The 25046-nt window shown below is 28.3% G+C and overlaps 1 protein-coding gene across 2 annotated transcripts in view; it reads left to right on the top strand.

Moving 5' to 3' along the window:
• LOC129962723 (medium-chain acyl-CoA ligase ACSF2, mitochondrial-like) overlaps positions 1-22929 on the top strand; it is a 37591-nt gene extending 14662 nt beyond the window's left edge. Inside the window, exons 6-17 of one of the 2 annotated variants that reach the window (XM_056076668.1) lie at positions 663-781; positions 858-905; positions 1666-1783; positions 3048-3143; positions 5184-5332; positions 8339-8430; positions 9700-9776; positions 11989-12096; positions 15812-15960; positions 17857-17998; positions 19423-19533; positions 22732-22929. In XM_056076668.1, coding sequence (XP_055932643.1) covers positions 663-781; positions 858-905; positions 1666-1783; positions 3048-3143; positions 5184-5332; positions 8339-8430; positions 9700-9776; positions 11989-12096; positions 15812-15960; positions 17857-17998; positions 19423-19533; positions 22732-22851 — 1329 coding nt within the window. In that variant the 3' untranslated portion in view covers positions 22852-22929. The remainder of the gene's footprint in view (positions 1-662; positions 782-857; positions 906-1665; positions 1784-3047; positions 3144-5183; positions 5333-8338; positions 8431-9699; positions 9777-11988; positions 12097-15811; positions 15961-17856; positions 17999-19422; positions 19534-22731) is intronic. The other variant, XM_056076669.1, reaches the window with a different exon arrangement.
• Positions 22930-25046: the final 2117 nt, after the last annotated feature.

Raw genomic sequence — 25046 nt, forward strand, 5'->3', positions numbered from 1 at the left:
ACAAAAAATATTAATTTACATATGCATTACATTATTACATACATTATTACATTATACATACATACATTATATTATTTTACAAAAAATATTTTACCTTTTCAGCGATACGAAATTTCTATCTTTGCAATGTATTCAATTTGTATTAATTCTTCTAAAATCTGAGGCAGACGATTTTAAAATACACTAATAGTAAGATTCTAATCTACTCTACTGCTTTTATTTGAAATTTCCGTTTTGCACTTTTTTTTATTCGTTTTAAGTAATTATTTAATGGCGCCTAAAAGAAATGACATATATTCATTTTCAAGAGATTACAAATAACCATGGTTTAAGGGCAGTCAATCAAGTGGTAGTATAATAAAAGGATTATATATATTATAATAATTGATATAAAATTATATCTGCATTAAAATAATAGGAATGAAAGTATTTAAATTCCGTAGAATATATTAACAAATACATTGTTAGTAGTGGATTTAAAAAAAGTTCTAAATTTATTATTTTTTGATGGGATTATTATAGATTATTGATTACATTAGGCATTTTAATAATATTACTTGTAATAAAATTATCTACAAAATGTAATAATAATTAATAATATATGCAATTTCTACTTTTTAATTACAATTATATTATGCTGTTCTGAAACTAAGCTCTTACAGGTTGATTGCAAAGCACTTGTAATACCTGACGTTTTCAAGACACAAGATTATTATAAGATCCTTTGTAACATTATACCAGATTTACCACGAAGTGCACCTGGAAAATTGCAAAACAGCAAGTAAAAAATAGACAAATAGGGATTTTCATTTCAGAATTTTTAATTTTGTTTTATTTATCTTTTTTTTATTTTACAGGTTGCCAAGTTTGGAAAGTATAATAATGATTTCTGATCATCACAATGAGTAAGTTTGATCCTAAAAATTTAATTTAAAATTTAAGTTAATTAATTTAATTAAAAATTTAATTGGTTAAATTTAATTAAAAATCTGACTGATTAAATTTAAGTAAAAATTTAATTGATTAAATTTAATTAACAATTTAATTGATTAAATTTAATTAAAATTTAATTGATTAAATTTAATTAAAATTTAATTGATTACATTTAATTACAAATTTAATTAAAATTAAATTAATTTTTATTACATTTTCTTAATAATTTAAAATAGGCATGAAGCAATCATAGACAAGAAAATACAGTATTACCGCTTTTTTATGCATTTCCATAAATCAGAAAAATAGAAGTTTAAATGGCGGGAAAGCATGAATCACCACTGTAAACTACTTGCATTTTTTTTAAAAAAATTTCTGACAAAAAGAGGCCAGCATTTCACAAGTGCACGTTTTCAATATTATAGTAGAGTATTTCATTCTCATTATTTGGAAATTATTTCAAATTAGTCAAATTTGGTGACAGACTGGTTCGCCAAGAATACAGGATAGGTTTATTTTCAACTAAATTCAAAAGTTCAATGTATAACTTGATGTTCATGACTCCCTAAATCGAGTGTTTTTAAAATTAGATTTGATAGATCTTAACTCAGTGTTATTTTAATAATTTTAAACTTTTTCTGCGTATTGAGTTCCTCAATATTTGGAATTGTTTTTCTGTAATAATTCAATAATTCAGGAAAATTCTCATAAAACTATTTTTTTTACCTGTAGTGGAGTACTTAATTTGAAAGATGTCCTTGATGGAGGCAACAAAGAAAGTGATGCGCTGCTGTCAAAAATTGAAAAGTCAATACAGTTTGATGATCCTGTAAACATTCAGTTCACATCCGTAAGTTAAAATATACTTACTCTTCATGTACTATATGTTATGTATTATACACGACTAAATAGGTATACTATACATGCAATGTTTTATACATGACTATACATGTACCATAAATATAAATACTCCATAAAAACATCGAGTGATCATGATTTTTGCTCTGCTTTAACTCCCAGGAGTTAATCTGCTTTAACTCCCAGGAGTTAAAGCAGTGCTCCTGCAACAAAACATCATTAGTAGGAAACAAAAGTATCAAATCATAAATTAAATAATAAAAGTGCAAAATTTTGCTAATTGTGCTTTTGGAAAAAGCGTGAATTTGATTCATTATCAAAATTTATTTCTTCATTTTCACTTTAGATAGAAATGCATGGGTTTAAAAAAAATAAAACAAAGGAGAAAATAATTTAGTACTGGAATTGAACAATGAATTGCAACAGTAACTTTTCCCCAACGTTTTTATTCAAGGAACTTTTGACCTTTAAATTTAAAAAAATAGCATTAATGTTTGCAAAATGCTAATTTTTATTAAAAAAGGGTTTAACTTATTCTTTCATCTCTTTGTACTAAACGAACAATAAAATTTTAAGTTAAAATTAGTAGTTGCTATCTTAAAATTGTTATTTATTTCTTAATTGTTTAATTTTGTATATACAAAATTTATTTTGTATAAAATGAATAAGAAGCCAAGGAGATTCACAAAAAACCAAAATATAAGATAATTAAATGCAGAACCTGACGGAAAAGAAAGTTGCAAAAGCGATATGTGATTGTATCGCTTTTGATATAGCATATGTAGAAGTATGGTATGAAACAGAATGAGTGAGTTTTCAACAGCCTTCATATTTGTCAATACACTTTTGCGAATTCCTTACAATGAGCTTTAGTAGGAAAGAAGAAGAAGTATATAAGTAGGAAAGAAGAAACGTTATAGAACAACACGTTGTTCTATAGTGACAAGCGATCAAGTCAATACGAGCGGAACAAATTTCCAACTTGCATTATTCTTCAAGATATAACTAACTCATATACATTTAATTTAAAGGAGATGCTTCATTCGCCTAGACTAGAATTCGAATCTTTCACCTAGTGATTTTGTAATTTTTTGATAACCGTTGTGGGAAAATAATAGTTTTTATTCAATTACCACCATTTGAAGGAAATGAAGTTTTACGAGAAAATGTCTGTTAAAGTTCTTTCTTTTTACTGCTCATAGAGAATGATATATTTATTATGGAACAATCAGAGGTCTTTTTTTATTCTTTTCTAGGGAACAACAGGTACACCTAAAGGCGCAGTACTTACGCACCATAACGTTATGAATAATGCTCTACTTTCAGGGAAAAGATATGGATTTGATTTAAAGGTAAGTAATTTCTATTAATGTAACAAAAAAAAATCGGCAATATGCTTTATGAAATTCAATTTCTTCATGTAAAGACTTTAATGGGGTAAATATTTTTGAATTTTTTATAAGTTTATTGTTATATTTAACAACAATTAAGGTAGTTGTTATATTTAACAACTACCCTAATTTCAAAGTTATTTTCATTTGTATTTATTTCAAGCGTTAAGCAGACAGGTAATCAATATGATTAACTGTTACAATTGATATTTTAATTTTACCCCTTTCCGTACGAATTAATAATTTTTAAATTATTTATGATAGAAATTTAGAATATTTAGCCAGAGATACAATCCATTAAATAATTATCCAGACTCACAGTTTATTGCCATTTTCAAATAATAAGATTAAAAAAGTTCTTCCGTAAAAAATGCAAGGGTTAATTTTTATTTATGCAAGGGTTATCACTGTATTTAATTCTTTTTATAGTTTATAAATCCCATAATGAATGATATTGAACTAATTTAAAAATTGGTTACACTCAATAAGCAGTAAAAGAGTTGGAGAATTATGAAAGATAAAAATTGAACGATGAATGAACTTTGAACGGTTAATGTTTAGATATTCCTGCTAGATCGTCTTTTTTTAAAAGAAAACTCAAAGATCTCCTACGTTAATGAAGAGTTCAAAGTCACATGAAATGACATCTTGCAGTATGCAAGATGAGGCAATATTTCACCGAAGAAGGAATAGAAAACCTAATCTAGATATGACTAATGTCTGAATTTTCAAGGGGATTAAATCGAAAAATAATAATGTTCTTACAGGATTTTTGATAAGAGATGCCTTTTTTCTTTTGTGTTCGTTAAAGTTCCATCGAAAGTTGAAAAATAAAGCTCTCGTAAAATGAAGCCTTTTGATAAACCTTCATATTAATTGATAAAAATATTTCTTTCTTTATATTAAATTGTTGCATGTTAAAAGTCAATTTAGCGTTTTATCAAATTTAAAGAAGTATTTAATTATATTAATTATTAAATATTAATATAAATAGTATAATAATTATTTATATATTAATTAATATAACTATTTTACATTAATTTTCATTATTTTTATTAATGTTATATTTTAAAAGAAATACATAAAAATCTTAGCGACCATCGATTAGGCAATAATAAAAACAACATTCTTAAAAATTGCAATTATATTTTATTAAAGTATTCAAAAACATACAAATTACTGAGAATTTCACTTTCTTACGCAAAACTTTGTCTGTATTTAACAGACAGATGGATATAAAATATCTCTGAAAGCATATAGATAATATTATAATTTTGAATACTTCTGTAGCAATAAAAATTAATAAATATAATATTTTCTCTCTGAAATGGCTGTAACGCAAAATATGGAGAATTAAAACTGCAACCCACACAATAAGCAATTTAAGTTTGTAAGTACTCGAAACAAATAACTTTCAAGCTAAATTTATGGGACGAAATATGGACAGGTTACGGTTACAGAAAATTTTGCGAAATAGTTAGTTTAAAAAATGACAAAGAAATTGGAGAAGTCAGGAAGAAATTCGTAATAAATTGAATAATCATTGAAATTTGTAATAATTTTATTGAATAAAAATTTGTCTGATAAAATAAAATAATTTCAATCTGTGGAACAGTTCAAAAGAAAAATATATCTGATATCTATTAGAAAATTCTGATACGCTATGAAATTAATAAAGATTGCTACTTTTGAATATAAATGCACATTTTTCTGATAGATTTTATTAAACTATTTCCCATCTAAACACAGCAAGAGTATGTATTTCTGATTCATCCCGTTTTCAATATTTTACTACTTTAGTAAAAAAATCGTTTTTAACAAAAATCTGTTTAAAATAATATTATCTATTATAAATCACAAAACTATTAGCAGTTTTCATTAAGTGAGAAATTTAATAACCTCTTTAAAGCGAATTATTCTAATTCTGAAATAAAATTTATACTAAAGTTAAAGATGTATACTTAATGAAACTTATTTTTATGAAATTTACGAAACTTACAGAGACCCATATCGCTTTGTCATCTACCGCTGTTCCATTCATTTGGATGTGTGCAAGCTTCTTTAGCAACTTATTTTTTTCAAGGCACATGTGTTCTCCCAACAGGTGGTTTTGATGCTGTTGCAAGCTTGAAAGCTATTGAAAAACACAAGTAAGTTGGTAGTCACAGTTCAAATTTATAAGCGAATTTTTTCTATACATCTAATTTCTGCATTCACTAACAATGCAAAATGTTCTTACATCTAAAATTAATTTCATTTAGTTGAAATATATCAGTCGATATATCTTATGTACCACCAAAGGATGCCAAATCGATAATGCCAACAGATAAGAGGGCTGTTAAATTAAAGAAAGCGAAGCGATCATAGGCAAAAGTGGATTTATGCATTTTGCGACTCTTGATAGTACATATTATAAAAACACTTTTTTGAAAAAATAAATAGGCATCATATTTTAATTTATTTTTAACTCAATCAACTTGTTAGAGGTTCAATTTTTCTATTCCATTGACTGTGTAAAAATGAATATCTTTTTTAAAAATTAATTTATGGATTATTTATTAAAGGATGTGGTATTCGTTTTTGTGCAAAATGTCATTGAAATAAAACTAAGTGTTTATAAAAATATTGCAATGATTAAATGAACGAAGCGAGCCTTATCTGAATCTATTACACTACATAAAGTATTAATAAATTCTTGGTATTTTATAATTAATAGAATTTGTAGTTTTTAAGCATTTCTTTATTTGGTAATTAGTAAAATGAAATTTTCAATCGAACTTTCTGTGGTCCCTTCTCTGCTTAGGGTCCCTAAGTAGTCTCCCTAGTAGAAAATCCGCCATTGTTCATACTTTAAAAAAATTCTGAAACTTATTGAAAAATTGCTTAAATGAATTTTCATTTTTAACAAAGAATCTATAATTTTTTTTGTTGTTATTTTTGAATATTTTTGAATCTTGTTTGTTCTGTTTATCATGTATGCCTTATTAGTCGCCCTGCATTTTAATGTTGGCGACTTGGCATTCATTGGCGAAATGAAAAGGACTAAACAGACTATTTCAATCGATTTTATAAGACTCTTGCTATTGATTTTTTTTTTTTTTTTTTGCATTGTAAGAGGAGAAAAATTTACATGATGCATGGATATTTGATAACAAATTTAATTAAATGTTTTTACTTATTTCAACTTTTATTTAGAAGACAATCTATTGAATCTGCCTAATTATGCTACTACAAATTAGTATGGAATTTCAGATGACAGTTTTGAAAAATACATATATTCTTTGAGATCCTAAAATCATTTCTTTCTTCTTCATAGTATTGCCCGATTTCTTATTTAGCTTCACTTCGATTTAAAGAGAAGAAAGAAATGAATTTTTACACATGAGATTAAAATGAATCCTAAAAAGACATAAATAAAGTTCATTTTAGATTAAAAATTTCCAAATTTACACTTTTATTTGTTTATTGACACAAGCCAACACGTAATTTCTGCCTGTGCTGAGTACAAATATGTCTATTTTCTCCCTCAACAACTCTTATTTGTAATAAATAATGGTAGTATCATTTGAGCCATTAAATTAGGCTTACGATATAGGTATCAAATTGAAACCTTTTTTAATACATTATTTAAGATAATTTAACTAATCGAAAGGAAAAAAACACTCCAGTGTTCCTGAAAATCTACAATAACCATATTAAAAATTAGAAATGAGAAAATGAAAAAAAAAAAAAAAAAAAAAAAAAAAACAGAAAATTGTTAGTTATTCCGAAAGATTATTTTATTTTATTTAATGAATTTCGTTTACGAAATCATTTTGACTATTCTAACAGTAATTTACCGTTATGTGAGTATTCCATTCGTCCTGAGATTAGTTCTCTGTTGTCTTTATATATTGGTGAAATCGTTCACCTTCAAAAATATTGCCAACATTGTCAGAAACAATAAATAGTTGTGAAAGTAATGAATCGTTATGCTCATATGACCAAAATCTCTTAAGCTACGCAGCTTTCTTCTAACTAAATCAAGATAGTTTTTCGCCCTAGTATTTACTACGAAAGCTTTGGCAGCAGAAACAATCCGCCTTTCTTACTCTGACTCATTCGTGGAATCCTGGGATTGAAAATTAGTTACGAATCATCTGCCTTTAACAAACTAGTACCATAAAAATTTCAAACAATTTTTTTTTTCACTTTTTCCTGGAATTTTTTAAACTCGATACATTAATATAGAAACTGCTCTTGTTAAGAAATCTTTTGAAATTGTTTTGCTAGCATTAGACAAATAATCTATCTATTGCATATGAAACAAAGACAAGATGACTTATTCTTGAAATTAAAAGTTCATAAGAAGCAAGGATACTTTACAATCCGCTTGCAAATCAAAAATAAGGTTAAACATTTTTAAGTCCTCATCAATTAGTGCTCATGAAACTTAATCTGTTCCATGACCAAAGCTTTAACATCAATTTTTAAATTCATTACATGACTGTTTATGTGAGAACAAACATTAATATTTCTTTTTCATTCTTTTCACGTGATTCTTCGAATAAAGGAATAACTTTTTCTTTAAATATTTTATAAGTTAGATACACTGAATCTAATAGATAAAACTGTTTTCTTATTTGAAACTAACACACTAAATATAGTCACAATTAGCTTAAAAAATTCCATATACCAACCTAAACAGTTTTTTGTTGGTATATATTAGATATATGCAAATAGAAATAGTTGAACAACTTTTGCATGAAATATATTATCAGATTAAAGTATTAATATTTTATTTTCGGAAATGGGCCTTGCCCGCTCTAGTACTTCCAGAGTTCTGCCAGAATTTTAAAATCTTTCGTTGAGCTGCTGCCTTGCTTAACGAGAGATTTTAAGCAGCTGAGTACAAGCCCTTTCTCAAACAAGGGAAATTTTCATTTTGGATTTCATAATCTTAAAATTAATTATATTTGTTATATTTTTATTGTATACTATTTTAACAAAATAGATTTTCGGTGTGGTTCTTTAATCACATTTAATTATTGATTTCAATTGATTGTTAATTTAATCTACTTGCTATGATGATTTGAATTTTGATTTCGAATTAAGCTCAAAAAGGATGTTTGTAATTGAAAATGAATATAGATAAATATTTTTTTGACTTTTTTTAGATGCTCTATCCTATTTGGAACTCCAACCATGTACGTGGATTTGATTCGTAACTTCCAGCTTGACAGGTTTGATATAGCAACCTTAAAACAAGGTATTTTTACGAATTTTTAACACTACAACTTCTACTTTATACAAAATATATATAAGTTTTAAGAAATCTTTGTATAAGAACAAATTAATCAGCAAAAAAAAAAGTACTAGCGTGCTACGAAGGTTGGAAATAGTTGCCAATGAAGTCTATGGGAAACATTGAAATCACCAAAAATGAAAATGCTAGTAAATTCACCCGATCAAAAAAAAAAAAAAAAAAAAAAAAAAAAAAAAAGAAGAAGAAAAAAAAAAAACTGTTTTATCAACCAGCTTAAATATCAGAATTGTGATATCTTTATATTCTCTTTTGAACTATTTGGTGATGACCAGGCATATTTTTACGTTTATCATATTATGAAACATTGTTTATTTTATGCCGGCGTCCTGGCATAGGGGTAGCGCGTCTTCCCCGTGATCTGGGCGTCCCGGGTTCGAGTCCCGGTTTGGGCATGGTTGTTCTATCTGTGAGATGTGTGAATGTGCCCTCCTGTAAAAAGGGGTTGTGCAAGCGAATGAATGATGCGTGAAGTGGCAAAGTCGTACTCTTGGCCCTAGTTGGCGCTGCTATAAAAAATAAGAGACGTCCCCCTCAGGCTTAGAGCCATAAGAAACAAACAAACAATTGTTTATTTTATATTTGAACGTGAAAGATGATATTTGAATTTGTTTTGACATCCCCGTTTCACCACAAGATGCCAAGAGATGCTGTGCTTTCTCAAAAACCATAGTTTATATTTATTACCAAATAAAAATTTGTACTTACTTATTTAACTATGTAAAGATTTATATTTATTCATTTAACATATAAAAAATCCGAATGCATTTGAAAACAATTCTATTTTATTTTTCAGAATCATCGTCATATCTTTTTAAATCTTAAATATCGACTAAACGCTTTTCCTATCGTTATATATATCGTTGCAGAAATTCGTCCTGTGGACGAAAGATGAAGTCCAAAAAGCTCTGTAACGTATAACGATTGTTTTTCTTACAAGAAAACTTGAAGTATAAGCACTAAAACAGATGAAGTGTTCACAAAGATTAATCTCTTTTCTCATTTTTATTCATAAAATGATATCCTTTTTTGACAAATATGTATTCACTGTATTCATTTGTATCGAAAAGAAAGGATCTCAAAGTGACAAAAATTTAAACAACTCTTTCCGGCCCATACGAAAAAGGTTTATTCGAGTTCATACTCTTTTGACAAATGTTTTTTTTTATTCTAATCCCAGTTATTTATTTTTATTAAAATTGTTTTCTTTTCTAGCTGTTGTAGGAGGCGCTGCACCCCCTGCCAGTCTTGTGAGAGATTTCAAACAAATTCTTGGCATAACAGATGCTATGGTAAGCTGGAAAAAAAAACTTGGAATGTTTTTAATATATATTTGTTTCTTTTGAGGAAAGAAATTTGAAGACATAGGTTGTATAGTTTTCATTTTTCATTAAATTGTTTTATACTTATTAGTTTTGTGAATATTTAAAAATAATTAAATTATAATTTAATATAATTTACATATTATTTAAAATTAATTTATTTACAAAGACTTAAATACCAATTTAGGCAAGGATTTAATCTATAAATAGTGAGATTTTAAATGGATTCAACCAAAAGATTTGCAAAAAAAAAAAGGTAAAATGATAAAATGTATTTTAATCTTTATTAATGATAAAAATAAGAATATGTATGTGTTTGTTTGGTATTCTACTGTCCAGATCGTTTGATCTAGCGCTACAAATTCTGGCACATGTATACTTTGCAAGTTGAAAAGTGCAAGTTGGACCGATTATTTAGAAATTTCAGTTAATTAAAAATTAGAAAGCTTTACGTTTTTTCACGATAACCTCCGAAAATATTACAGCAATAAAATGGTTCTGTATCATCTTAAAATACAAAAAAAAAAAAAAAAAATCTTTTTAATGATATTGATTTTTTTGACATTTAAGTTTTTTCTATTCTTAATTAATTTAAAAATATATATATTAAGCATGCTTTATAAGAGTATATTCCATTGTTGAAGCAAAACTAAAATCAGTTTTATAGTAATTATTAATTATTAATATTTGAACCTCACCTCAATTATTAATATTTCAACCTGATGACCAAAGTATGAAGATTCAGCTTAGTTTATAAAGCCAAAATAGATTTCAGAATAAAACATTGCTTAAAATTATTGTAATCTTTTGTATTTACATTAAAAGTTTATTTTCATAAAGAAGCAACGATGAAAATGTTTTAATGTACTCCCATTTTTACGCTTAACTATTCTTTCCTGTTATATATTCTTTCTTGTTTGGACGAACGCAGGGAAAAAAAAAATAGGGAAATGTATAACATAGTGAACAGAGTATATAAAACTTCTAAAATAATATGAATTGCATATCTATTGGAACTTGTGTATCAAAATTATTTTACTGAGGGAAGCTTTAAGATCAAATAAAAATATATTTAATTGAAATTTCAGTAAAAATTAACTAAATGATCACCAAAAGAGACTGGTTATAAATTAAATTTCTTTCTTTATTTGCCATATAAATTTTACTACATTTGAAATCAGATACACAATGAAATCTTTTTATAATTATTTTTATAAAAAAAACGAAGCGCGAAAGAGTTTTTAACAAATTATTTCCAAAAATGTTTTTAAGGAACACATTTTTTAAACAAATAAAATATTTATGACAAAATTTTTCGTTTATTATAATATTGTTACAAACCTATAATATTGCTACCCGGCACGAATAGAGTCCTCGTAAGAAAGACCGTTGTACGATCGGTCCTGTACGTGCTGAGATCAATGAACTTAGAGCTTGGCGACAGACTTGGCGAGCATTTGGCGACTTGGTGATAAATTTGGCGAGTTTGGCGACTAAATGGATAGTACCGGAAAGTTCGAGAACTTTCAAGATCCATCCACTAACAACCGAGATGCAGCCAGGTACGCCCTGATTGGTCAGAAGATTCTAGCCCCGCCTCCCGGAACTATAAAAGACGGGCACTCAGAAGCTACGAAGTTGCAGCAACAACTTCATCGCAGTTGTTTGCTTTTTAGGGTTTGGAGAGATGAGGAACAGAACTTTCTGGAAATATTCTCGTATCTCCAGAACAAAGTTTCATTGCATTTCTAAAATTCACTAGTTCCAAACAAGCTTTTGTCTCGCGAAGTCATTATTTCACGAAGTCATTATCTTTTCAAAGAATTCAATTAATTTTTATTAATAAATTTTGCCTTCATATTTTGAGACGTTATGGAATTGAGAACTAAAATGGCCAATGTAATAATTGTCAAAAACAAAAATGTTGCAAAAAAAAAAACACTCTTCACATTATTTGTAGAATGTTCGCATTAAAGGCCTGTTTATGCACACTTTTAAATTATTAAGGAAGCTACCATGCATTTTCACGTTTACGACATTATGAACTTTAACATGACTCTTAAATGTGAAAAATAGTGTTAGAATATTTTTAGCATTTATAGTTTTTACTTATTTGATATCGCCTTCTAATGAACTATCATTTACAGAGTTTCTCTGCATTATCTTTCTTTTGTTTTTACAGGTCGGATACGGAGCAACTGAAACAAGTCCTGCTATTTGCATCACTAAACGTGATGATTATTTTGAAAATATAGTCAATGGAGTAATGAAGCTAATAGAATATTCCGAAGTATGTAGTTCCTTTTTTATTTATTTATATGACTAAAAAATTATTAAATATTTTTTAGTGCAGTTTTGTTACAAAATAACTAAAACCTTTTTTTTTTTATTTTCTTCCTTCGGTATTTTTTATAAAATAAGCAAATATTTATCCTGCTTTTAAAGTAACTGTCAGCTTCTCAATTCAAAAGCAGATGCAAATAGTAAAAGTATTTTTTTAGAAGGAAGAAATTGTTTTTTTAAACAAAAATTTCAGAAGTGAATATGCATGTTTTGTAATGTGTCGGTCTCGTCATCTGACCACGGTTCAAAATTACGAGGTCCGCCCCAAAATAGCCCTAGTGTTGCTTTAAAACGGGACGTTACTATAACTAAACTAAACTAAGCATGTTTTGTAATAATAATGTCCTGCTTAAGTTCACCTTTTTGTTATTGGTAAGTAATGTCTTGATATAATATTTAGTTAGTCTAGATTAAAATTCATTTGCATGTCACGCGTTTTTTTTAAAGTAAAGAATTCGTAATTTTGAATTGTGGTCAGATACCAAAGGTCCCGAGTCCTCCAAGCAGCTTTGAATAATCCAATAACACAAAATTTTTTCAGGGTATTTGAAGTCTATTAATTCGCTACCATTTGTCCATATTTTGCCATTTAATTTTCAGGGATCATGCACTTGAACATATTCAACAAGAAATAAAGTATCGTTTAATTTCAAAAATTAATTTTTGAAATTAAACAATATATATATATATATATATTGCCGGCGTTTTGGCATAGGGGTAGCGCATCTTGCCTGTGATCTGGGCATCCCGGGTTCGAATCCCGGTTCGGGCATGGTTGTTCTTCATCTGTGTTCTATCTGTGAGGTGTGTGAATGTGTCCCCTCCCCCCCTGTAAAAAGGGGTTGTGCAAGAGAATGTGTGTGTGTCATCTTCATATGAGCTAGAAATCAGACTTCTGCCCTCGGGTGCTCAGGGGTCCTTACCCTCAGACGGCACTCACTTTCCGTGGTAACGCGGACACGACATCATTATTGGTTTTTTTTCCCACGTTTTCAAACTCACTTGTAGATCAACGTAGTTTTTTCTTTCAGTTGACTGATGGAATGACTGGTCAAAACCTCAGCAGTTCAATATTTAGAACATAATGCGTCTAATGAGTAAATTAACGCATCATATTTAGTAATTAGATTATTAATTTCCCAATCAAATCAGCGATCATCGCAATCAGATCATTAATTTATAAATATTTTTTTAAAATATTATTATTCATATTTATAAAATAATTATTTGTTCATAATATAAATGAATTATAATTTAAATTTAATGTTGTATATAGTTATTAAACGAATTTGATTTATTAATACATGCGTAGGTGACCCAAAATTTGAAATCCGTTTCTCAGCAGATTTCCAAAAGAAACTGTATTTTTGTCAATATATATTGTCAACATTTATAAATTGTGCAAGATGTCAGTATATTTTTTGTTTCATATGTTTTTGTGACAATTATAATTCTAGTTCTTGCACATAATTTTTAATCTATTAATATAGAAAATTTTTAAAAATTAACGAATAAAAATCGACGCGATTATATTTCATGATGACAATAACGATAACTGTAATTTGTCAGCATTAAAATTGTTTCTATAATTCTTTAGAAATCGAATTTTAACTAAATTCTTTTATCATGTGAATGAATAATTATTTTATAAATAAGGATTAACATTTAAAAAATATTTGTAAATTGTTAAAACAATTTTTAATTTTTAATTGAAAATAAAAACCAAAGACCGAGCTGTGATTATCTGGTTGGCAATCGGAGATACTTCCGCCCATGCTGTTTTACCACTAAAGAACTGAGACAATTTACTTCATATAAGCTGCAATCAAAGCTCTAAGATTATTTTCTAAAAATTGTCTTTTTAATGTGCTTTAATATTTTAATGAAGGGACGTTCTAAGATATGTTATTAATATCTCATCTCGTTGAATTTCCCAACCTTTACCCTGCCCTTGTTAATGAAAGTGCGTGTAGTAGATTTCTCACATTTAGAGGAAAGGAGAAATTATTTACAATTTTTATTAGATAAACCGTAATTAGTTTATGTTTACAGCTAAGATTTAATCATCAATTTATGTCTATACCAGGAATACAAATTTGACTATTACTTTGTATTTAATAATAAATTATCACAAATAACTCTTCAGAAATCTTATTATCCTGTAATAACTGTAACTATTTTTTGTGAATGAAATGTTTAGTAATATTATTTAAGGAAAGAAGACAGATATTTTGCGTTTTCTATAAACAATAAAAATTATTTTAAAAGAAATATAATTAGCTTGACCAAACGGAAGATAGCTAAAAAAAAAGATGGATACACCATTCTGTTATTTTACATCGTGAGTTTAAAGTATTAATAAAATTATGAAAATAATATTAATATACAAAATTTCCCAGCACTGTCTGTAACACTAGACGAAATTTTAAAATATTTCCACTGATATGACATTCCAACTATTAGTTTAGCGTCTAACTCAAGCAGGTTATTTTTTATTGCGAATGAAACTAGACATGAATGATAATTATTTATGAGATCATAAACTTCACATTGTATTTACATTTTTATATGTTGGGTTATAGCAAAGATTCTTGTTCTGAGATCTGCAATTTTCATTATATACTTACTTCACGGGAGAGTACAGTTTTTTTTCTTTCTTTTCTTTTATTCAGCAGTTTTTTAATTTTGAATTTCACCATGTATTTTATTTCTGTTAGTAGATCACTATCTGTTTCAATATGATTTTAATGAGTAATTTTAATTGGAATGTTCGCAAATATTATGAAATTAAAGTTAAGTTCGTAAATATTATTATTGAATGTTCGTAAATAAAGAAAATCCCACTGCAAGAAAACAAAGGCTAACGAAAAAGAGAATTGCATCATGGAAGGCGAAATAAAATCGGAAGAATAAAAATTAGTTATAGGATCGATCATCCCTTTTTGTATACATTTTTTATAAGCTGGATTTTAGAAAAGGTCAATGAACTGAGGTCTGCTAATTCATGATATTCTCAATCCTGTTGGAAGTTATTACTAATATTTTCTTTCAGTACTATATTTTTATCTCGCATTTGGAATTGCATTTTTTCTATTAATCGATCACTATTTGTCTCAAATCGGTTTTAGAAAATAATTTTGATTTGAGTGTTCGTAAAATTAATTTGAGTGTTCGTAAACGTTATAAGTAGATAAGATCCCATTATGGATGCAAGGAAATAAACTTTCTAATGTTATTATATATGTTACTATATAAACGCACTATAAATAATAATTTTTATCTTTCTTAAGCAGTCTGCCAATGTACAGGAAATTTTCTGCTGCAGTTTTTGGGAGTTGATTTTAACAATCATATCCGCTATATTTTTAACAGGACAACAGCCAATCTAGGCAGATCTACCTTGTAGTTGCTAAGATTGATCGAAGTGAATAAATGGGAAATTGACAATAATGTATGTTTAAAATTCTTCGATAATTTTAAGTTAGTAGTCATTACCGATAAATTTAAAATTTAAACATAATGAACAATTAGATATCGATATATATCTTACCTGTTAGTTTTCTTATTTAGTGTTTGGTTTGCTTATCGAATGGACCAAGCATTTATAAAAAAATTATTTTGAAATAAGTTACTGTCTAAATTATGCTATGGACTTATTCTAGGCGAAGATCGTTGACAGTAACGGAGAAGTAGTTCCAGTAAATACTCAAGGTGAACTTTGTGCTAGAGGACATGTCACATTTTTAGGATATTGGGATGAGGAAAAGAAAACAGCAGAAGTTTTAGATAAAGCACGTTGGTATCACACAGGGTAAATATAAATTTTTCATAATATTGCATTATGTTTGCTTTTTAATTAAGCCCAGGACATTTCCAACATGAAAAAAATTAAAATAATCCGAAACATCAGTGATTAATTACGAACCTTTACAAACAAAGAAATAATAAAATTATTATTCATTATTAAGATTATGGACAAGGGTTAAAGTTTCATATAACGACATTCTAAAATGTGTGATAGAAATTTAAAAAAGTGCAAAGGAGACCAAAAGCAATGCATTAGTGTAAATCATCCTCTCCGAAGTAGATCTTCAGTTATTATCTTTAAACAAACATGAAAATCAAGGGCGTTTGTTTCATACGTTTTAAAATAATTTGTAAGGAGATGGTAGCTGGATAGTACAATTGACTAAGTACAATGAAAGTTTATAAACAACTAACTCAGATATTAATTGAAAATCTGCCTTTATGTTATATTTTATCGAACAATAATATTTGTTACAGTCAAGTGATGACATTAACAGAAGTTGAATATAAAATAATGTGCAGACATAACCTTATCAATGTCCTCTACCTCTTCATCGTAAAATTTCAGCTCGTGTTCATTTCAATTCATTCTGTCTTTAAATTTGGATCATTTATCTTAATATTATGCAATTTTAAACTATGAAAGTTTTGGAAAGACATATGATAACTGAAGTTCATTCACTCAAATCGTTCTCTCCGTTGTGGGTTTCAAGAGTTAACACAATCAGTACAGGTCACGAGATTTCCCGTTTTTAACAAGCTGAACGTTGTGGCCGGGATATCTCATTTTAATGTTTTTTCGGCTAAATCGATGCATATTCAACCAGATGCAAATATTTAGCACATTAATGACCGCAAAGAAATACGGCCTGGAACAGCACGTTTTTGGACAAACTTGTACTTTCTAAAATTATCATAACTTTGTTATTTATGAAGCAATAACAGACGGGATATGCAACACGAGAAAACTCATGATCGGTCCATAACAGATAGGACGCGAAATGTGAGAAAATTCATGAGCGGTCCTTAATGTCTAAAAACAATATACCGCTGCAAATCGTGCCGCACACCATTGCACAAGAAAATATGCTTCACCAAATATCACACCCTAAAGCATTATTCAAGTTCTGTGAAATAAATATCAGTTAAAATGTAAAAAAATCTTGTATAATAAATACATGTATAAAATATATAGCAGTATTTAAGAATATATAAATATAATACCAAATGCAAATTAAAAATGTGCATATATGCATCCTATTGATTGCCAAGCATTCTTCTAGAGCATTCAAAAATGCGCGGGCCCTGGGAGCGCTGTATGCGCGCATAGCCACAACCTCCGATAGATGTATGATAGATGTCTATCGGGGGTTGTGGCATAGCGCCGTACGTAATATGTAAACATATCTAGACGAACACAGAGCCCAAATGCACACATTTTATGCATGAAGTAAACAAAATATTTTGTAAGAGGATGGCGTTGTTGAATTCTTAAACAGACTATGTACAAAGAAAGTTTACTATGGTTACCTAAGAGCCGGCCCAAACATTAATTGGAAATCTGTCTTATAAGTGAGTTTCTTCGAATCGTAAAATTTATTCGTGCAAAGAGGTGAAATAATCGGAAGTTGAAGATAAAAGGCATCGTCACTGCCTTCTACCTTCTTAACGTGTCATTTCTAATCCTGCACATATCGATACTTTTTAACTACTTTTAAATTTGATCCATTTATATTAATATCCATTTTTAAAATATGAAAGCTTTTAAAACAAAATGATAATTGAATTTCAGTTTATTATCGACTGCTTTCAAGAGCTGATTCATTTACGAGTTTTTATACATATAATTTATCAGTTTATTTTTGATGACAGTATTTACATTTTATTTAATTTATGACAGAGACCTTGCAACTATGAACGAATATGGGTTTGTAAAAATTGTCGGAAGAATAAAAGAAATGATTATCCGAGGCGGAGAAAACATATATCCTCAAGAAGTTGAAAATTTCTTAAACTCTCACCCAGCTGTTCTCGAAGTTCATGTAAGTATAAGAAATTAAGATTTTATATTTGGTATTACTCATTTGCTTTATTTTTGTCTTATATGGCAGCAGCAGTATCCATGAAGGAAATTATTTCATGCATCGCTTTGTGCTTCGAATGTAGGAATAAATAAAATATATCCATGAAATATAATGCAGTGAAGCTTCTTCCGTTTGTTGAATATTATAAAACTAATTCCGATGGACAGACAAAAATACTATTCTCTAGAAAGTAATTACTCTTTTTAAGCTTTGATTATGAAATATTCCAAGGTATTAAACCGTCTTCATTAAAGGTAAATTAGAATTTTTATATTAAGATCACCCAATTTCTTCTGTTTTTTTTTTCAATTCCTACAGTTAGTTCACACTCTCCCTATATATATTTATATATCTTGTTCAAATTTTCAATCGTTAATAAAATACTTTTTATTTATTCATTCAAGTCCAAATACATTTTTTAAAACTTGTAGTGGATGACACTTGATGTTAATACAGTTTTTTTTCAAATATTAATTCATTAATTATTAAATGTAATTAATTTTTAATACTTTAACTAGAGTTTTAGCAGTTTGTAATAAAAATTGAAATCGGCAGGCAGTAGCTCAATCGGTAAAATGCAAGGATTTCCGTATTTTTCACGTGAAGGTGAAGGATGCGAGTTCAATTCTTGCGAAAATCAATAATTTTTTGATAAATATTTAATAAAAAGTAACTAAAATAAAATTTGTCTTTGTTGACCTAAGTAGGAATTGAATTAATTTTTTTTATATTACCTGTTGCTAGTTTCTTTTTATTTAGTCCAAGCATATGTATTAAAAGAATCGAAATTATAAACTCATTTTTACATTCCATATTATGTAACGCCCCCCCCCCTTCAAGTATTTTCAAAGCAACAAAACATAAGCCAATTCTTTATTTTCTCCAAGGTACCATTATTTGTGTCGATGGTTTTCAAAAAGTTGAAAATTTATTTTAATTTGCATGCATTATTTATTAAATTTATTATATTAATAACAATAAAATCTAAAATACAAAGTTATTTCCTAAATAAAAAAGCAACTCTTTGTATGATTAAAAGAAAAGACCATGATAAATCCTTCTCTTCCAAATTTAACAATATGCTACGTCTCATTGAAACACCCACATTGAAAATTAAGCCAATTGAAAACATTGCTATATGGATATAAGGCTTCATCCCAAAGAATTCCAGCTTTGCTCTTGTTTTTAAATAATAAGTTATGCTGATAATAAAAGTTTTTGAAATCCTAAGCTCATTATATTTTTATTGATTTTGTTATTATTAATATCTGAAGCAAGCGACCTATTCATAGAAATTATATTAACGTAAACCAAATTCTGTTAGAATCTTTGTTATACATTAAATAACTTTTAATATTCAATGCAAGTGCGTCATTTTTCAGGTTTGTGGCGTTCCCGATCAAAGAATGGGCGAAGAAGCATGTGCTTGGATTTGTCTTAAAGAAGGCATGAACCTTACTGCAGAACAAGTGAAAGAATTTTGTAAAGGAAAGGTAAAGTATATCTTTGCTGTTTAGAAAAATTTCTTTCAATTTACATTCTTGATGGGTTCTTATAAAATTGTTATATTTATTTCAATTACAGTAATAAAGTAAACAAATCATTTATTTAAATTTTTAAAAAAATGTTTTATTGACTGAGAGTTTTGACACAGATTATAATCTATCTTCTATTTCCTCGGAACATTAAAAAATTCTGTATTGTTAGAATCTTGATGCTTTTTAAAAATAACTTCGAAAATTATTATAGAAAGAGAAGGATTATTTTTTTCTTTTTTTAAAATTTATACAGTTTTATTCAATTGCCCCAGGCTTGTTATCATACTTATTTTCTCAGTTTAAAAATATAAGTTTTAACTATTGAGGCAATAACTTGTTAAATTATTAACTGTATTTGAGAATTAATAATAAATGCTCGTGTAGAGATAGGGTGGCAATCTAAATAAAATTAAATGCATCATTTAAACATGTGCAAAAAAATTTATTTTATGAGTGACATTGTACAATAAATTTATTACAATAATTAAAAACATGAGCTACATTTTCATTCAACTGACATGTTAAAAAATATCTCCAAAAGCAGTCATACCAGGTAGTTTCATCCGATGACCGGCCGTGCTTCCCATGGGAAAGTTTGTACCGTGACCGGTGACCCTTAAGACTCGACCTTAGTTCGCGCCAATGCTGTCATGATTGTCCGGTTATTTAAGTTTAATTCGAATGCATTTAATTAGGCGGAACCTTGTGCATCATAGTGCAAAATATTAAATGGAGTTCGTGCTTTTAAAAAATCTTCTTTCCCAGCCGAATTTCATAAGAGCATTTTTAGTATCTTGTTCCCATAGACATATTATTATTGACAAATTTTAATTATTAAAAATCATTAGCAGGTACAGCAAAATAAATAATTGAGTTTGTCAACTTGATTTTTGTCAGTCGTGTCATGTCCTTGCCAATCGTGTTGACAAAGACATGCCACGATCGATTGACCTTGTCAATCGTGTTTGAACATGTTTTGCAGTATGTTTAATTCTGTTATAAATGAAACATTTCCAAAGTTTTTCAAAAATTGAGGACAATTGTTGCATAATGAATGATATGATGCCCACTTATCTCTTATGCGGAATTCATCAGAATTCATGAGGGGGGGGGACGTTAAAGAGCTGTACAGCATACAAAAACAAGCATTTTTATTGAAAATAACCATTTGCATCTGCTAGCTATTAGCTAATCATTAATTGATTTAGTCACTCAAATCATTTTAAATGAATTGCCTCTTATCATGACGAGAAAGTATTGTTTAAAATTTTGTTTGCACAGAAAAAAAAAGTTTTTGATTGGTCAGCTATACTTATGTGTAAATTGGAGAATAAATGTGGACTGGGCGGGGTTATGTCAAAATTGTATTTTTAGGTAACTTCCAAAATCGTATGTCTCTGAATGGCAGACATTCTAAATATCATGAGCTTGTGGCGAATTGTGATGCGCGAGGATAGAACCTGGGACCTTGTGGTTCGCAGTCCAGTAACATGACCATGATACAAAAGCAATTGCTCTGGTAGCGTAGCTGTTAACTGGCTTATAAGCTTTCGCCACAGACTCTCCCTGCAGTGAGTCGGAGGTGAACGAACGATATGGCTGTTGAGTGGTGACGTTTTAGCTGTTGATTTTAATGTGCCTGTACCCATTTGAGTAGTGCTAAGCGTTATGGCAAGGTGTGTGGTTGCTGTTGCTGATGCTGCGTCAAGTGAGTCTGGCGACTTCGGTTTTGCTGCGTCAAGTGAATCTGACGACTTTGTTTTGCTGTGGGTAGATGGCGTCACAACAGCTGTACGAAGGTTGAAGGTTCATCGTCCGAGGTCACCAATGTGGCGGATTGCTATGAGTGAGGATAGAACCTGGGACCTTGTAATTCGCAGTCCAGTAATATGACTATGATACAAAAGCAATTGATCTGGTAGTGTAGCTGTTAACTGGCTTATAAGCTTTCACCACAAGCTTTCAAATGAAATAAAAACTGGAGAAATTTATACAGTGATTACAGCTATTGATCTTGTCAAATTTTTTTCCTGTAATGACAGTACAGTAAAGTAGAGATTTTAAGATTTCTCTTTAAAAATGGGAGTCGTGTAGGAAAGTGATAATTGATGACAAAGTTGCAGATCAAAAACTTATATAAATCAAAAATTGGCTGAATATAATCAGGGCATGAATTTATTTGGTGAAGGAGGGCTACAGAGAGGAAGGAAAATTCTTAAAAATGTAGTTTTGTGCGTGCGGTGGAAAAGGCGCAAATTCGGAAGTTCTGACAAGAGAACACCACTTCAGTTCGCTCCCACCATGGTGACCTAATCATAAGATGCCGGTCTCTGAATTTTTAAAGAATTATCGAGTGTGTCTGATGCACGTCGAATCTGCTTTCGAGGGTCAGATGCAATTCTATTGATGGGACATGGAATTCTGGAAGGGGAATATCTATTTAAGCAACATCCTCTTCATCAGGTTATGTCACAATAAAATTAATAAAAAAGTAAAATATGTATGTTTTTATTCTTGAAGTAAAAATCATAATTGCTCTGGATATTCCATCTTTCATAACTTAAAATTTTAAAAAAAAGATTCATTTCTCTTAATTTTACATAATTAATTACTAAATTAATAAGTAGTCTTTTTGCAGTAAAAATCATAATTGTTCAGGAAAGTCAATCCTTCATGAAATGGAAAAAAAATCATTTCACTTAATTTTACAGATCCAATTTCTGAGTTAACCCTTTGTAAGGCCATGGGAAGTATGCTTCCCACCAAATTCATCTATCTTTGGGTGAAGTTACGTAGATTGGCTTAAGTTCTGACAAATTTTTCAATAAGACAGAAACTTAGATGCTACAGTTACTTGTCTCACACAAAATGGCGTATCTTGATTTGTTACTTAATTATTAATTAACACAATAAATTAAATAATCAAATTAAATGTTTCTGATAAGTTAAATGAATCCCTTTCCATTAGCCAGTCTCATTCCAAAAAATATTTTACTATGCTATGACTAGAAAAAAAATACCTTTTAAAGAGTTAATACATAATAAAACTGTGATTATATTTTGTTTTTATAGGAATTGATTTCTTTAATAATTAGATTTCTGCAAAATAATATTTTCAAATCAAACTAAAAATTCATTTATTTTTATTTACAGATAAGCCATTTCAAGATTCCTCGATATATAATGTTTGTTGAAGAATTTCCAAAGACGCAATCTGGAAAAGTGAAGAAGTTTGAAATGTCGAAGATTTCAATTGAAAAACTAAAACTGTGATATAAAAGTTGTACAGAATAAACTTTTTCAATTTGTTTCCCCAAAGAAGATTTACATAGTTTTTTAATAAAGTTTTTTATCATATATTTAAAAAGTGGTCAAAGTCTTTATCATTTTTTTTTTACTTTTATATGAATGATATTCAACAGTGTCATCCAAGTTACAAGAGTTTGTGATACAAGGAAGACGACTATCTTGTACCATGAATTAATTTGCATGTGATTATTAATTTTTATTTTTATTAGCAGTATTATTTAAAAATAATGAAAATTAGTTGTATTTTTATTTTAGTTATAAACAGAATATATATAACTAAAATAAAAATATGAATAGTTGGTTTTTAAGCATATATATTGAACAATTACATATCTATTATACAATTAATACGTATAATAAATAGATAGTACGTGTAATCGTATAATAGGTAATATACGTCATATATTATCTATTATACGACTAATGGAGTATAAGGGATATGCACTACTTTATACTTCAAACGTTATGTCTATAAATCAATTCAAATACTAATACTGCAAAACTTTCAATCAAAAAATTGATTGAAAATACAGCAATCAATTTTTTGATGATTGCAATACTTTTTCTTTGTATGCCTGATATTAAAAAAAATAATAAAGTTTTTTTTTAATGTTATAAATACAGTAAGGTATTTCCTTATATCTACAATAATTTCCACATAAATATCCTTATTTTCTAAAAACACAGAATTATTTGTCTTTTAGTTGAAAACATATTTCTAATACTAATATTTGCACTGATTTAATTTTTAAAACAACAGACCATTTATGAACAAAACTTTCTTTCCTCACAAATTTCATCAATACTATTTCCTTCTGTCTCGTTCATCATGTGCAGTTATATCCAGAAATGATTAGAGAGTCTTCCAAACCGACAGAGCTTGTTAAATGTCGATACATCATGTACTACATATTTCATGTTGCGTGCATTCTTTTTCACTTCAATGTCTTGTACTTCCTCCATTAAATTGTCTCTTCGTTTTCACCACTCGCTTATATCATTCATAATAGAATAGTATTTGAACGTGTAGCGAGTAAATTTGTAATGCAATTTCGAAATGCTGTATATATATATATATATATATATATATATATATATATATATATATATATATATATATATATATATATATATATACTGTAAACTACTGTACATATTAAAATGAGTGATACATGAATTTAAAGAGAAATATACCAAGTTTTTTTCAGTTACAAATGCCCGATGTGTGACCCTCTTATTACACAGTATACGTCCAATCTGTAATCCATTTCGTTCCAAACACTTTGTAGCATTTTGTTTTGTCTGTTATCTTTGACATGACCTCAAAAAAAGAAATCATTGTTTATTTACAACTAATGCCGAAAACACTGCAAGAACTTAATTTGTGCAGTATTCAGAACCATTGACAGAGTGATATTACAAAATGTTTCGAATGAACTGGATTATAGATTGGACGTATGACGTGTGACAAGAAAGTCACACATTGAATATTTGTAACTAAAAAAAAAAACTTGCTGTATTTCTCTTTAAATTCATGTAGCATTTATTTTAATATGTACAGTAGTTTCGAAAATATGATTTTTTAAATAATGATATGATCGGGTTCATCATTTGTACTCTGTATTTTATAGCTTCTTCCTCAAAATAATTTAAAACTTCAAATTTTAATAGTCATATAATTCACTCATAATATTATAAAGGCCTTCAGTCAAAACGTAATATGTATCTCTCTAATTTTCTGTTAGCTCCCGTAGAATTTATGCTTTAAATGAAAGTTGAAAGGATTAATCTGCAATTAATATAATATTATTTTTTACTGAAACAAAGCATTTATTTTATAATATGATTACTGAAAACAGAGTCATTGATCGTTTAAACTTTATGGGCTCTAAAGAATGTCTTTCTTAATTTATGTAATATCTGAAGAATTTGTCAACAAAATTTTCTCAGATTCATCATGAGTAGATCGATTAATTAACACTGTTTAATTTTAAATGCATCAAACATCAAGAAAATAAAACGAATCGTTTAAAATAATCGGCCGAAAACAGGTTAAAAAACTACTTAAAAACGATGTACTTAAAACTATAAGCATATACAAAAATATATAACTAACATAAATACAATTTAATTACAAAAGCATACAACTAACCTAAAAA

This window comes from Argiope bruennichi, chromosome 3, assembly GCF_947563725.1.
Source record: "Argiope bruennichi chromosome 3, qqArgBrue1.1, whole genome shotgun sequence".
NCBI classification, from domain to species: domain Eukaryota; kingdom Metazoa; phylum Arthropoda; class Arachnida; order Araneae; family Araneidae; genus Argiope; species Argiope bruennichi.